At 34.4% G+C, this 16,166-nt stretch overlaps 1 protein-coding gene across 2 annotated transcripts in view; it reads left to right on the top strand.

The window, feature by feature from the left end:
- The first annotated feature begins 2,087 nt into the window (after window positions 1–2,087).
- USP53 (ubiquitin specific peptidase 53) overlaps window positions 2,088–16,166 on the top strand; it is a 31,134-nt gene continuing 17,055 nt past the window's right edge. For both annotated transcript variants that reach the window (XM_059826818.1, XM_009821242.2), the window contains exons 1-10: window positions 2,088–2,670; window positions 5,054–5,146; window positions 9,204–9,338; window positions 10,953–11,066; window positions 11,153–11,235; window positions 11,558–11,663; window positions 12,466–12,612; window positions 13,108–13,257; window positions 13,672–13,843; window positions 14,815–14,964. In XM_059826818.1, coding sequence (XP_059682801.1) covers window positions 2,527–2,670; window positions 5,054–5,146; window positions 9,204–9,338; window positions 10,953–11,066; window positions 11,153–11,235; window positions 11,558–11,663; window positions 12,466–12,612; window positions 13,108–13,257; window positions 13,672–13,843; window positions 14,815–14,964 — 1,294 coding nt within the window. In that variant the 5' untranslated portion in view covers window positions 2,088–2,526. The remainder of the gene's footprint in view (window positions 2,671–5,053; window positions 5,147–9,203; window positions 9,339–10,952; window positions 11,067–11,152; window positions 11,236–11,557; window positions 11,664–12,465; window positions 12,613–13,107; window positions 13,258–13,671; window positions 13,844–14,814; window positions 14,965–16,166) is intronic.

Consider the following 16,166-nt stretch of genomic DNA (forward strand, 5'->3'; position numbering starts at 1 on the left):
ATAAACAGCTATACACCTTAGATTTTTTTCCTTGACTCCTTTTTATTCGTCTTCACTGTACTGATTCATTATTTTCTATTTATGTACTGTACTGAAACTTTCTAATGAAAACACTTGTTAAAAATATTTTCTTTCCTTTAATTGCTCTGTACAGATTATGCTATCACTTCTTCATACCTGACCATACTCTTTAGTCTTTTTCTGCGTTAATCTTTGTTTTACTCTTACCTTCACCTCTGTCCCTGTTTTCTTAGTGCTTGGTCCTTTGTAGAAGAATAGCTGTTAGGCTGTGGAGCACTTCAATATTTTTTTTCCACATAAAAGTCAAAGTTGATACTCTCTTTAATTAATTCAAGGTTCCAGTAAGATCTTAAACTGATATGCATTTCTAGTTACTCACTACATCTTTTTCTTTTTTTTTTTTTTTTCTTTCTGGGTTTATTGAAGTGAACATAAAGAAAACAAAATTATCACATGATATTCTTTCAAGGTCAGTTTCCAGTTAGATTTCAGACTCCTTGCTCAGTTCTGTCACAAATCACACTTACTATTTCCAGTATTATTAAACCAAATTACTTTTGGGTGAGGTACAGTAACATCAGTAAACAATCAAAAACCATCTTATTATGCATGGGGCAGAAGGGACTTCTGGTTAGGTTCCAGTTATTGATTTTTTTGATAATACAAGCAAGTACCAACGTTTCTGTTATATAAGGGGAATGGTTTAAGGGGTACAAGACTTCCTGCAGGTATTTTTGAAAGTCACATGATTTGTTTCTGTGTACAGAAACAAATTCAGCTGTACAATATTTGAGAGCTGTAGAACTGTTTGTCGTGTTGTTGGTTGTTCTGAGCTGGGGAAAGTTATCTTCCAATTTATACAGCATTCCAACTACAGAATTTATTTTTGTTTTTTAATGCTGCTCACCAGTCTTGAGAGGCTTGCACAATGGAAAAAAATTGTAGTGAGAAGGCTGCAAGTTTTGAAGTATACTGATACGTTTTTAGTATCTCACGTGCTTGTAAAACTCTAAGGTGAATATCTTGGTTGTAATGTGAGGCCCAAATTTCACCTTTTTTTTTTTTTTTTTTTTTTTAATTCCTGTCTTTCCCAAATATGCAGCCTTAATCGCTTTGGTTTAAGTTTATCCTGTTCTGTGCCGTTACTTCAAATGTTTATGTGGCTGATGTAGTAATGCCAAACTGATTGAATAATCCATTGTTGTGAGATGATCGCTGCATGGGCTTTACATGTGCCTGTGGTGATGTTCTGGATGATGAGTCATTTAACCCTAAATATGTACCTTCAACAATGAGAGAAACCACTCTTATTGTTGGAATTTGAAAATCTTGGAATTGGTTATTGGGGCAGGTGCCAGAACGTTCTTGCTCTGCTATTAGCTATGTTTTTCTGTGTGCATTAAGAATGCAGCTAGGTTAATGACATATTTATGTAGTGTTTACTAGGTAGTACAAAATCTTGAAAGCTGCATACTAGCTGAGAATCCATCTATAACATCTTAGTAATCTTAACACATGGAAATATGTAACAGTTAATGTGATTTGCTGGGATATTGAAATCTAAACCATCTTAGGCTTTCAAGTGTTGAATAAAAATATTTATTTTTTGGTAATCTTTTTATTAGACTTGGAGATTCGAAGTTATTCTAACTCATGTGTTATATGGTCTTTATAAGCTGTTGCATATTGTTAGCAGAACCTTTACAGTAATTTTATCGTGGTCTTTAGAGGTGTATAATAAGTTAGAAGATAATTGATAATGACAGATAAAATAATTTAATTTTTCTGCCTTAAAAACAACTTTTAGGTAGCAATTGTTTCCCCTCCTCTTCCCTGGTTATTGTATCTGCCTTTAGGTTAAGAGGTTGTTTTGGCCATGATCTGTTTTCTGATTTAGGAGGTCTTTAACATTTTGGAAAATTCTATTTTTATATTTTCTGCTTTTTTCCTATTTCAGATTCACTGGAAAGAGAATGAAATAAACATGGAGTCTTCTAAACTGGAATATATTTCATGGGTCAAAGTTAAAAGTAAAAAGAAGATGGAACAAAATGAGAGAACAGGAGTATAACACCTGTCAAGAACTTTCCATTTTTGTAATATATATAAACTTGTGATATAATACAACTAATGATTTAGAGTAATACTTTCTTGATATCCCTGGACGGAGAAGTCTGTTACTGTGCAATTTACTTAATAAGAACTTTTATTCTAATAACTTTTAACATGTTTTAACCTTAACTGGACACCTTTTTTTTTTTTTTTAAAGTCTGAGAGTTAAAAATTTTGTATAGCTGTATTTTAACTGTGAGACTGATCCTGATAGATGACTGACAGCTGCTCATGGGAAATGGACTTAAAGTCATGAATGGTTACTATTGCATGGAGTTGAATGGAATGCCATGACTTCAGAGCAATTCTCTTAGGACCTTCTTCTTTGCCTTGCACCCATCATATCCTTAAATATTTAAGTGTAAATATTGCAATTATAAAGTCTAAAAAATAATGGCATGGGTGAAATTCTTAAGAAAACCTGGGGGTAACCTTGGAAAAGTTTACCAGCCTGGAAGTATACTGTCCCTGGCCCCTACAAAAGGCTTATTAAATGAACCAGGACAAAACAGCTGCTTTCTTAATAGTGCTGTTCAGGTAAGAAAAACTTGATTTATTAAACAGTTCTGGTTTTGTAGCAGCTTAGATGGTCATAGCAGGGAAAGTGTTCTCTTGGCAATGCTGTTTTTACCATTTGTATTGCAGTACGTGTATTCTACAGAAAAATACAGCACATTTCTAATTGGTGTTAAATTCAGTTCTCAGTTAAACTTCTTAACGATTCCAAGTAAGACAGTATAGCATGTATTTTTGGAATGGACTTCCCTAAAAAAAAAAAAAAGTGGCAATCATAGGGGAAAAAAGACAGCTGTGTGGAAGTAATTTTATTTAGCATTTCATTTTAAGGAATTGATTGAGAGTATTAAATATTTAATTTTGCAAAAAATTACAGCATGTTATTGTGTTTGCATGCACTGAGAATATCAGGAAAACTGTATTTGGAAACTTACGACTCACAACTATAAAACTTGCTGCTTGAGTTTGAAAACTAATGTTTCTGTCAAACACAGCAGTTTTATTAATTGGCAAAATTTACAAGACACTACTTAATCTAGGGCAACCAGTACTACTACTTGTATTGACTAGGACACTATTTTTATTAAAATACCATTTTCTCAGAATTAGCACATGATTCTGTGGTACTGGGGCATATCAGAAGATGCACATAGAGTTGAAAGCTTTTATTCTAATCTTAGGAAAGATTTTTGGAATTAGAGTAGGAGATATACTTGATACCAAAGAAATATGACTTAGATGTCTTTTTACTGTTCAGATGTATACGTATTACCGACCAACTTTTGCATGTGTTTACCTACACACTTTTCTATTTTTACTTGAGCTGTAATTGAAAAAATGTTGGCTCTTTAGATCTCTTAAGTGTAGTTTAATAGTACAGGGACATTAGCATGATTAAAATTGAGCTTTTACAAGCCTACTTATGACAGGGAATATGAGGATCTACTTAATTCTGTGACAGAGCAGTGCTAGCCTTTCCACATTGTCTACAAGTCAGAATGCCAGGCAGTTTTTTTAAATCTAGAAATTAACAACAGCAACAACAGATTTCTAGGCTGTGCAAATAGAGCAGAACAGTATATTTTTTTTGTATTGCTTAGATTTTTGGACCTGATCATTTTCAAATTGTACAGAATTATTTGCCAAACTGGCAGAGGGCTTAATAGATGCATAGACTTCCTAAAAAACTGTCAGTCTTAAAAATGGTACAGATTTAAACATAGGAGATATGAGAAAGAGATCTATGTGGTGTGCATGGTATCTAAATATGTTTAAAATAAAAATGTACAATAGATTTAGTAGAATGAGTTTGCTGTTTTACATTCAATGGGAACAGCATGACCTATATTCTCTTGCAGTTTTGCTATTTTCCCTTAGGGTGCCCTAAAATTAAACCCTAAGTAATTTTCAGTTACAGTTTCAGACAATCCTACTAGTTCACAACCTACTGCTGTTTATCAGATGGTGGCTGATGATTGGTGACTGCCCTTTTACAAGGAGGAATGTGTTCCTTTCTTTTCTCTTCTTTTGACCTCTGTTCAACCTTCAGAACTGAGGTTCGGATGTTCATTTTCAAATGCATCCTAGTTCATTTTAGCTTTTGTATTTATAGATAGGATTTTTTTTTTTTTTCTGGATTTGCAGTTATGTTACTGTGCCTTTTGAGAACTGGTTTTTGGGGTTTTATTTATTGGTTTTTTTAACGGGCAACTTTCTCAACTACTGCACTGATTGTATACCTAAGACATTAGATACTGAAAGCAGTGTACTGTAGCCAAGCTGACATTACCTTTATATAGAGTTGTTACACAAATAAAATGTAGAAACATACCTGATTAAGTACCAAGGTTATTTTGATCTGTGGAAAACCAAATGTATTTAGCAATCATTTTAGTAAGAGGGCATAAGAATGTAGTATAGATTTAACTGGAAATGCTGCTTGCATTTTACTTAGCAATTCAGTTTCCGTGTTTCCATCTTCTTTTTTTATTTGAAAGAAAGCACGGAGCAGGGGAGAGGGAAAGAGAAATGAAGTAAACCCCATAGCTGCCTTCCTCTTATGTAAAGCCATAAGATGACTATTACAATCTCTGTACACAGTTTAGCTTGCTGCTTGTTCCCTGAAGAGTACTTCAGCTCTTTTTCCACACAAAGTACACCATTTGCCATTGTTTCAAAAAGTTTCAAAAGGACATCTAAATTTTGAGTGGTGAATGTGAACCTTCCACCTCCACAATTTACCAAACTGATGGAAAAGGATCATAATTCTTGTAGCAATGTTGGTGCTCAAGTTATACATGTTATGTGAAATTAAAAAGAAATTAAAATCTACTATATGTTGCTGTGTTCGATGTAGAACCTTCAGTACTCATTACTTATTTTCTGTAAAACTTTATTTTTATAGGTATTATGGCAACTTGACATATTTCGACGAAGTTTAAGAGGTTTAACTGGACATGTGTGTCAGGGAGATGCGTGCATATTTTGTGCTTTAAAGGTAAATAATAATTTTTGGAAGAATCATCTTTCAAAACGAGGGGAAAATAATTTAACTAATTTTTACTAATTTATATCCCTATCATACATATGTCTGCATGACTCTAAGTCATTCTTGTGTAAAGAAACAATTTAGATTTAAGGACATTTGTAAGAGATCTTTGTAGCAGAAATATTTTCTTGTGTTTAAAGAAGAAATTTTACAGTACACAAATTTTACAGTTTGCTCAAACATAAAACTTTTGTCTATTAAAAGACAGTATAACTTATTTGAAAATTTCTAGCTAGCCTCTTGGAGATACTTTCTTCTATTTGCATGCATATGCTTTTGTTCTTTCCTGTAGTGTTTGAATACAGTTCTTTTACAATAACTGTACTACTGTCTGATAAGGTCTCAAGACTTTTTTTACTCAGTAGTTGATGGTAACGGTGCAGAATTTAATTATTCAGTTCGAGTAATGAAAGGTGGGCAGTGGTACTGGAAAACTACTGAAAGCTGGTAATTTTTTAGTGTTTGAAAGTAAGTCAGATCTGTGTATCTTAACTAGCACATAAAACCGGTGCTTCAAACAGTTTTGTAACTCATCTGAAGTCTGTAAACAAATGTCGAATTCTGTTAGGTTCTTACTGGTTTTACTGCAGTGGTATTTGGCTGCATGCAGTTACTAGGAAAATAGCTGTAAGCATGATACGTCTGTTTCACTGGGATAAAAATCACAATGAAAAAATGTGTAAGGGTATATTTTTTTTTTTTTAGTAGTATGCACTTTATTCTTACTGCAATTTGACAATAAGACACTTTTGGGATTCTAATACAGGACTGTAGAATGTATAGTCATATGGTAGTAGATACGGTGATATACGGAACTGGGAATCACTCATCTGTAGGGAGCTGAAAGGGACAATGCTATTTGAAAACGTAGTTCACTGAGGAAGTGTTTTTTGATGATGCTAAATTGTAGGCAAGGATAAGCCAAGTATTTTAGAATTTATTCTCTGGAAGTTTCACAGACCAAACCTTGTTTCTGAATAAGCGTTTTAGGCAAGAACTGTTTGCGGTGACATTTATTTAATCTTTCAGGAAGTGTATAATCTATGTACCGTGTGGGTTTTTTCAGTCATTTTTAGTGTTCATCATGATTGCAGTATGGTACAGCTGGTTTCGAATGTGTCTCTTGTCTTTTTCCAAACATAGTTTTTTCTAAAAGTGCCATTTTATTTCGTTGGTTAAAATGGTTAATTTTAAAAAGCCAACACGTTGAATTAGGTTGAGACTACACATATTCAGACTAACTTCCTGAGGCTTTTATTCCAACCTTTTTACAAGCTCTTGACGCTACAGAACTTCTTGGGACTTTTTGTTTCATCGGTGTTTTGATGTACATCATGTTCTTCTGTGTGCTGGACATTGATCTTGTTGGTACATAAAGTCCAGACCATACCTCAGGCATACCTATGTTTTCAGATAAAATCTTCTGTCTGTCTTGGGATGATAGCTTTAGTTTCCTGGAGTTTTGTGTGTGTAGGGATTCATGTTCATATCTGATGTCATAATATAGAGTAAACTTTACGGCCTTTTCCTTTTAATTTGACCTGTATTATATGTGAAGTTTTGGTCATATACAATCTTGTTCAATGCTGCACTGGAACCGCCTTTAAGAAATGAAGAGGGATTGAAAGGTGACAATTGCTGGAATATATGTGTTACACTACATAATCTTAATGACTAATATCACTGAAAGCATAGTAAAAAATAATGTAGCAGCTTCAGTGTGCTCAGAAACATGAAGAAGGTAGTGCTCGTGGTGTGTTGCAATTGAACCTGTATGTAATGAATCGTTCCATTCTAATGGTGCACTTGTGAAGATCAGGTGCTTCTTTTTTTCAAGCTGAACATACCACTTGATGTACCCTAATACCTTCTCTCTTCCTGTAGTTTTTGGGGCTCCACTACAAAGTAAGATAGTTTTTGCATCGTTTTAAGTCACCTTCCAAAGCAATACACTAGCTTCAGCTGCTTCATAAAGCCGCTGTAATTTAGGACTTGAAATTTTCTTTATTCTTTCAAGTATCTGTTCTTGAGGGATTGATTACTCCCATGATGCATCATCTTGTACGATTTATCTAAATGGCTTACTGTACCTGAATATTTTGCATTGCCTGGACTGTCATGTCTTCCTATTTTCAAATGTTCCCAAGAATACTGATAAGAAGTGGTATTGCTGCCTGTTCTGAAATTGGTTAGAATGGAACTAGTTATTGTTTTAACAGTATAGTTGTGATCTTTAGAACTCCACGGCTTATAGCCTAGGTACTGAACTCAAAACATTGTGGTTAACTTATTTGGAAATATCTGTCCTCAGTCATTATGTACACTACTGGGTTTGTTTTCTTGGCTTCTTAGAGATATTGGTTGAGTGATTCTGTTTGTTCTGTGTTCAGAACCTGGGACATTTTGATTTTTCACTCAGTGTATATGCTGGATGAGGATGCATTTCAGTAGCTTGTTTGCGTCTTGGGTTGTTTTTTTGGGGTGTGGGGTTTTTTTGGTGGTCTTGGGCTATTTTAACCCTTCTTACTTGTTCACTAATAAAGAAGAATGTTTTATCTATATCAGCCTCTCCTATAAACTAAAAGCATAACCAATAAATTCTGGTTTACTTCAGTTCAATCCATTATCTTTTTCTTTTGGTGGTGTTCTGAGAGTTAAGTATGCTCTTTTCTTCTCTGGATAACACTGGGGTGTGACTTTGACTATGCAGGCCACTAAAATGAGCATACATATCTGCGTAACTGCTTATCTGTACTTCTTTTTTAGCTGGACATGTAAGGCTCTGTTGCATACCAAAAATGACCTAGCAGCCAAAATGAGAAGTGATAAATGTCTTCAAAGCAAAGTTAACTTGTATTACCAGATCTGTTAAAAACTTGATTTTGAATGTTTACATTGAGATACTGACTGTCATTTTTATCAGTAGCCCATGCTTTTTGTTATGAGAGGGGAGTTTAAATATTTGATAGACACTTACCCTGGAATGCATCATGGTTAAAACACTACTTTCTGTTAGCAGTGAAACTTTGCTTCTCTGTTGTATCTTTGCCATCTGTCCAACGGATTTTTTTAACTGTAGGAGGCCTATGTGAAGAATGCATATCCTTATTTAAATTTTACATGGCTTCTCCTGATTTTCACTGCCTTTATTTTCTTCGTTTTTCTCTACAGTTTCACTTAGAATTCTTGACAGTGGAATACACCCTTTAATATCTGCAGATGTTTTCTCATTCATTTAATAGCATTTAACTTCCAGTTCTTTCGAAATCAACCTCCCTTACTTGTGGAATGATGAAATCACTTGCATATGTATCTCTGCCAAAAAGAAAAGAAGTAGCCAACTATCTTTTCTGGGAAATAAAGAAAAAAATCAAATGCAATTTATCTCATGTTCTGGAACTGCAGATATTGAACTGTTCTCTTGTATTGGGTGCACTGGTTTAGCAGAGAGCTGATCTAATAGCAAAGATTATCAGCATTCTATCTAATTTATGGGAGTTTTTTGCATATGCATAATTTTGATAAAGATACACTTCTGTCTGAAGTAGTAATGTAAATGTTACGTTACGTAATGAATGATGGGTGTTAAACTAACCCAAGTGGTGTTACATTGTGCCCTAAGAAATACCATGTGTAAAGGTGAGGTATGTACGCATGAACTGCTATTCCAGTGGCCAAATTAAAAAAAAAATGCATAATTACAGACCAGGGCTTGTGTTTCTTCTGGCAGCTAAGTCAATCACTTGCATTTTTATATATTTCTATGTTGGTTTTCTACTGGATCAAAGTTCGGTTTGGTAGCATAACATCTTATAATGGAATGAGTAATAGAACACAGAACCTAAGGAACTTCAGGAGAAAACAGTAATTTCTAAAGTTGCATAGATGTATAAACATTTTATATATGTGCTGTTTAGGCATGCTGCATAAGAACTGAGGTATTTGTGTAGAACCGCAGTGTCTAGTCAAGCAGCTAATGAAGCTAAGTAATTTTATTTCTTCCTAGGCAATATTTTCACAATTTCAACACAGTCGAGAAAAAGCACTCCCATCAGATAATATGAGACATGCCCTGGCAGAAAGCTTTAAGGATGAACAGCGTTTCCAGCTTGGCTTCATGGATGATGCAGCTGAATGCTTTGTAAGTATTCTTTGTGACAGTTGAGTAGAATTACGTTAGTTTTGTGGATGCTAAGCTGGCCTGTTGTTTTGGTAGCTCCAGGCTCACAGGTGGGATACAAGGGACATAATACTACTGACCACCTTTATGCCAGTTTAGGGGAACAGACGTGTGGAGTAAGTGTCTGGTAATGTGGGATGGGGTAATCTTGCATTCAGTCCATACTTTCTTCCCTAACTCTTGTAGCTGAGGCAGAGGGGTATGTGAAACATCGTTACTACAGGAGGTCAGTGAGGATGATGAACTCTCAATCACTCCTAAAAGTTTTTGGATGGATAGAAGGGTTATCTTCTCGGGAGAAGAGACACCTATGGATTTGAATATATAGTCTGTTTCTCCAAGAATTGTGTCATCAGCTATTGAAATATGTTCCATTACAACTAGCCAGCTCATTACTGAAGTATTCTGCAGAAGAGATTTCCGTTTTCTTATCCAAGAGTGAACAAATACTTGAAGATCTTGACTCTTGCTGCCATTACTTTCTGCTTTTATGAAGTGTCTCATTGAAAAACATGAGCCATTACTGTGGCTGTAAAAGATGACTCAAGATCGCATAGAACGCTGGTAAAGAAGCCTTTCTAAGAAGTCCTGTATTAGACAATGCAAATTTTTCACCATAAAAAAAGAAGAATCAGTATTAACGTTCAGGCACAGTTTTGAGGGATGGAAAATATGGGTGCTGCTTTGATTACTTTCAGCTTTGGACACCCTTTGGAAGTATCCACAAATGAATACCTACCTGCCAGATGCATTTTCATATACATAGGAAAATCCAGTGGAGGACTCCTGAAAGTGTCTGTCTGAGATCTTGCAGTCAGGTTAATGGATTGCGTTCATGAAAGAGAATCTCTCATTAGTGCTTCATCTAATCAAAATGCAATTGGACCCCTGAAGTAATCAGCTGTATGAATGATATACCTGAATAGATTCACTTCTTCCCATTACCTCTGGTATTTTTGGCAAAAGAGAAAAAAATGGCCATGCTGATTCAGGGGTCAAACTCATGACAATCATAGTACTTTTTTTTTCTTTTTCTTTTCCTTTCTTTTAAGGTTAAAAAGTGAGACTTGGGATGGGATCAGGCATGTGCTGTTTATGAGCTTTTTCCATGCTTCTGTCAACAGTAGTTGTTGTGTTGGCGCATGTGCTAAACGTGATCATCTGACCAGATTGATATGCAGAGAAAAAACATAAAAGTGTGAAGAACAACTGAGACAGAGGCCTGATCCAAAAAATATTTTAGTCATTGCATGCAATGACATTAGTGTCATGTCTTACTGTAAGAACAGCTTTTTAAATTTTCCTGTAAGATTCACTTCCTTCGAAGGAGAATGCAATCTGGAAGAACAGTTGGGTAACTGTTGTCTAATGCTGTTTTGTTGATGTTTGGAAACCTTGAGATGAAGAGAATTCCCATCCACTGGGCTGTGAATAGGGACGGAATTAAATATACGTTAAACTTGTAGGTGGACTGTTTGGAGCCAAGGGGAGTAGTTGGAGTATCAAACTGTAATGTTGCTCATATATTCTGACTTCATCAGTTCAGTTTATATTTGCATTATTATTTCTATTTAGGAAAACATCCTTGAGAGGATTCATTTTCACCTAGTGCCAAACAGTGAAACAGATATGTGCACTTCAAAATCCTGTATTTCTCATCAGAAGTTTGCTATGACCCTGTATGAACAGGTCAGACCTTTATTTGATTGCTTTAACAGATAATTTGTTCCCACTGTCCTGAGTAAATAAAAATAAAAGTATTTTTATTTTTGTAGTGTGTATGTCACAGTTGTGGAGCATCATCAGACCCATTGCCTTTTACAGAATTTGTGCGTTATATTTCTACTACTGCCCTGTGGTAAGAGGTTTTATTCTTGCAGCTCTTTTTTCTATATACACCCTTCCAAAAATAAGCAAAGCATGCCAGAGAAATCCTGTAAGTGTTAAAAATAAATGTGTATTCCTTTGTTAAAATGTGTTCTTGAGATACTGTCCAAAAGTAACATTTGGATTTCAAAAGGAAAATGTAGAGAGAGCTTGAGAAAAAAGTATGTATTGCTACTGTTTTACCTCTGTATCTTTTCTTTTTAGTCATAAGATAGAGTTAATTGAAAGTTGACTGAAATATGTTAATTCTTAGGAAGGGAGATCCACCGTTATTTCCTTTTTTTTTTTTACAGTAATGAAGTAGAAAGAATGATGGAGAGGCATGAACGTCTCAAGCCAGAAATGTTTGCAGAATTGCTGCAGGCAGCAAATACTACTGATGACTACAGAAAGTGTCCTGTAAGTAAACAAAGATGTTGCATTACTTTAAGATACAAGTGAGAGCTTTTTAGGGTATTAAATCAGGCTAAAGCATTCCCCTAAAAGCAGGATTACCTGTGGCCACTTCAGCGCAGTCCTGCTTAGTGTAAAAAAGCCCTTAAACTTACATTTTATTGCTCCAGTTATAGATAAACATGGTAGTGTAGGTGCAAGTGGCCTCTTTAGAAAGTCGAGTTAGTAGGTCTGTGTTTTATTCTTCACTTTGTGTTCAAGGTACAGCTAGGTGTTTTTGATTAGTTGGAATAGGTGTATTTTCTGAGTGAAGCTCCTTTAGTTCATATACACTGACAGCTTGACAACATTGTCTTCTATTGTCAATAGAAGCACAAAATTATTCCAAAAAATAGTCTCTTTTAGATGGTTCTACTTAATTCCTCTCTTCCTTAAATGGTCCTGTATAAATACTGTTAATTTAGGAACCATAGAAAAGCACACAAGAACCTACAGACCTAAGCTTAAAAGATGAAATGGAGGGGGAACAAAAGAGAAATTGTGATGGTGACTTGCATGTTTTCAGAGATTTCTGTTTTAAGGTGGTGATTGGGTATAGAAGTTTAGCTATAGTCTTCATTAGAGTGTTTTTATGATGAAGATTTTTATCCTTAAATTGTTAGACACAAACACCATAATTAAATTTGAGAATTAGATGTTAACAGAGTTGGTTTGTTGCACTATTTCTTGTCTAGTAACTCAACTTTGGACTTCCATTTTTTAAACATCTTTGTTTTACCTCCCATCACTTTTTTTTTCTTTTTTCTAGAGTAACTGTGGTCAAAAAATAAAAATTCGTCGTGTTCTTATGAATTGTCCTGAGATTGTCACAATTGGTTTAGTCTGGGATTCAGAACACTCTGACCTGACAGAAGAGGTTATGCGGAATCTGGCAACACAACTTTATCTTCCTGGGGTATCTGATCTAAAACTTACTATTTGCTTATTCTAGAATTTAAATTACATGTGTTTTATGTATATGTAAATATATACAAAATATATATACATACGTATTTTTAAAAAAGCACAATTTAACTTCAAAGTTTTTGTCTACTTTTACCATTCTTTATAATGTGCTACTTGATGTAGTTTCTGTAGGAGGAAGGAGTCCTGTCAGAAGTGTTGGTCTTGTGCCTAAGCACAAAGATGAATGTAGATGCTAGGAATATCATGTTCAGTTTGAAATTTGTGGAATTATTCCAGAGAAAAATTGTTTTACCCTTTCAACTATGCAAAAATAAATGTTAAAATAGACCTAATAAGTGCAAAAATCATTATTTATACTCATGAAAAATTGTATAATGCAACAGGATATTTAATACCAATTGCCTTGGTGAAATGCCAGTAGTAGGTCTGGAAATTGAGGCTAAATGTTTTACTCATATTTTAAAATAGATGACCATTTTTACAGCTGTTTTACAGGGTTACAGATGAAAATGCCAGAAATAGTGAACTTTTTCTTGTGGGAATGATTTGCTACACGAGCCGACATTACTGTGCCTTTGCCTTTCACACCAAGAGTTGCAAATGGGTGCTGTTTGATGATGCTAACGTAAAAGAGGTAAATATTGTTTTTATTGCTACTGAATTTAGTGATCTTTATTTTTCTAGAATGCATTCTTCTAACACCAAACTTGAAACAAGTCAAACAAATGTCTTTTCTAAAATAAACCTTTGGTTTTGTATATCATTGTTCACAACTGAATTTTAGAATTTACTTCACTACTTTATAGTTCTACTTTCCAAATGCAGAATGTTTCAGAATGTTAATGCACTTGTCTACTGTTGAATTTGTACTTCTAATGAAAAAGAAGACCTAATTACTGGCAGCTGTATTCATACTGTTGATGTTATGGTTGTTAGCCCATGTAATACTGATTCTAGCTTTTTGCCATAATTTACATAAGTTTATGTGCCAAAATGTTGACTCTTAATGTACCTTTGGGGGTTTGTTTTGTTTTTTGTTTTTTCTTAGATCGGAACAAAATGGAAAGATGTGGTCTCCAGGTGCATTCGAAGTCACTTTCAGCCATTGTTGCTATTTTATGCTAACCCAGATGGCACAGCTGTATCTCCAGAAGATGCTCCAAAGCAGATTATTCACTGGTCTCAATGCAAAGCAGCAGGAGGAAATGGGGAAGACTTGGGTAATTAAGATTTCTTTATTTTTTTAATAACAGTATCAACTATATGAAATGTGAATTATAAAGAAAGGTAATGGATTAGCTGCTTTGTTCTTAAATACTTTTATCAATAATTACCTAAAGAGTCTCAAAAGAGATTAGTGTATATATTCAATATTAGAACTGTTTGTTTTGTGTCTGATAAGGAAATACAAATTGAGACTCATGGGTAATGGGGAAAAAAGATTTTCTATTGTAGATTGTTCATAACTACTTCACATGTAACTTCAGTAATTTCAGAAGAAAATCATAGTATATTTGTATATGCGGTTGTTCTTACGTGTGCATTGATACTTTTAAAATACCTTTAAAAATGCGATAAAAAGATTCTTTTAAGTAAAACTTCATACAAATACAGAGATATGTTTGGAGCACGTGTGTTTGTATATGTGTCTGTATATATATATATACACACACGCACATATACACACACACACACACACAAAGCACAGTTCAGAACTTTGGGAGAAATCAGGAGCTGCAGGAAAATTCTTTTCTACAAGATTCATATAGCATAGGCCTCAATATGTAAGAATCCAGTCTTTTGGTTCTATTGTTTGTACGGCTGTCTTGGTTGGGGTTTTTTTGGTTTTTTTAATGTTAAGCATAACATACAAATAAATAAAAGGCCAGTTGAATTTGACATATTCCTCTTCACATAATGAGTAGCAATAGGACATAGACTGCTTCAGGGAAGAAATAAATGAGGAACCTATTCCACTGTAGTCTACCACTGTAAATATGGTGGTATAGAAAATATTACAGAACCTTATTGCCTAGCATATTGAAATGTGTTGTGGTTTTTTGTGAGGTTTTTCTTTTGTTTGTTTTTTTTAAATTTGCAATGAAAAAGTTCTCTTATTTTTTAATTTAGATATTGGAAACTTTAAATTAGGAAGCCTTTCATTTCTAACAATAGCTGTGTTATTTGATAGGATTTGAAAAGCATTCTGCTCCTAAATCAGACCACATGAAAGAGAATGGAATTGAAGACCCCACTAATCAAAGGAGTAATAAAAAACTTCAGCCAGATAATTCAGCATTCAGTAGAAGCCATATTCAAGCTAGTGGTGGTAGAGGTCCAGGTATGTATTCCCCACCCCTGACTCCCACCCCCAAAAAAAGCCCTGAATGGGTCTTATTATGAAATATTTCAGTTGATAGCATTTCCGGTATGTGCTAATCTCTGGACTAGAACTATTTCTAAAGGAAGAATTCCGTCATGTACTTGAATGGATCTTTGAATAACAAGTAATGTTTAAGTAATATCTGTGATGGAATGTTAACTTTTCTAGAGAACTGTAAATGCAACATTGTTTTTTATTACCCCTCATTATTCCTGCACTAAAGTGGCTCTTGAGGCCTTGGTCTATTTCTCAAATATCATCATGCCTTCCAATCATATTGTCAGTTAAAAGGCACATTAGAAACTTGAAGCTGATTGATCTTTTGGAGGACATGGTTTGGCTCTGTGGATCATTGGCTATTTGAGGAACACTATTCCCCAACAGTATTGTGATATGCAGAGCTATTTGTAGTCCTGTATATTAATGGACTTTATCTTATGTTTGGAAAGCTTAGTAAAAAAGTTGTCTTAGTGTTGAAAAATGCATTCTATCTCTACATTAGGCTTCCAAGCGAATCAAGCTGTAAGAAGTCATATCAGGGCAGTGACTTCTGCGTTACTTGTCAGTGCCTTTGCTCTAAACTCCCCATGCTTCTCAGGCAGAGAGATGCTGCGTTCTCTTGAGATGTGTTTCTCCTCTGTCTTTATTGTTGAATTCCTAGACTTTTTAAAACTGAGAATGCTTAGCTTGGTAACTTTTTTTTTGATGGAGCGATGACTCAAAAATGATCAGTATTTACCTTTTCAGAAATAGAAAGATTTGTTTTTGTAAACAGTGACTCCACTGTTTTATTAAAAGTAAACTTTCACATTTAGACAAGATTAAACTTAAATTCATTTTTTCAGTATAATTCATAAAATCTTATGTAAGTAGTATATGCTTTGAAAATGCCTCAAGCATTCAATTTTAATACATAAGAGGTGTTTGTAAGACATGCTTGACATAATGCTGCTTTGGTTACTTTCATTAGCTCCATTTAGTGGACTCCTTGGAGATACCCATGCATTTATATCTATACTATACATCTTATTTTCTTAATCTGTGTTATGTAATTCATTAGTCTTTTAAGTAGTATTAATATTAAAAACTAAATGTTATGGTACATAAATATACTTGTGTGTTTTGATGATGAATGACTTTTTAGTAATGATCTTTGACAA

This window comes from Gavia stellata, chromosome 19, assembly GCF_030936135.1.
Source record: "Gavia stellata isolate bGavSte3 chromosome 19, bGavSte3.hap2, whole genome shotgun sequence".
Classification (NCBI taxonomy): Eukaryota; Metazoa; Chordata; class Aves; order Gaviiformes; family Gaviidae; genus Gavia; species Gavia stellata.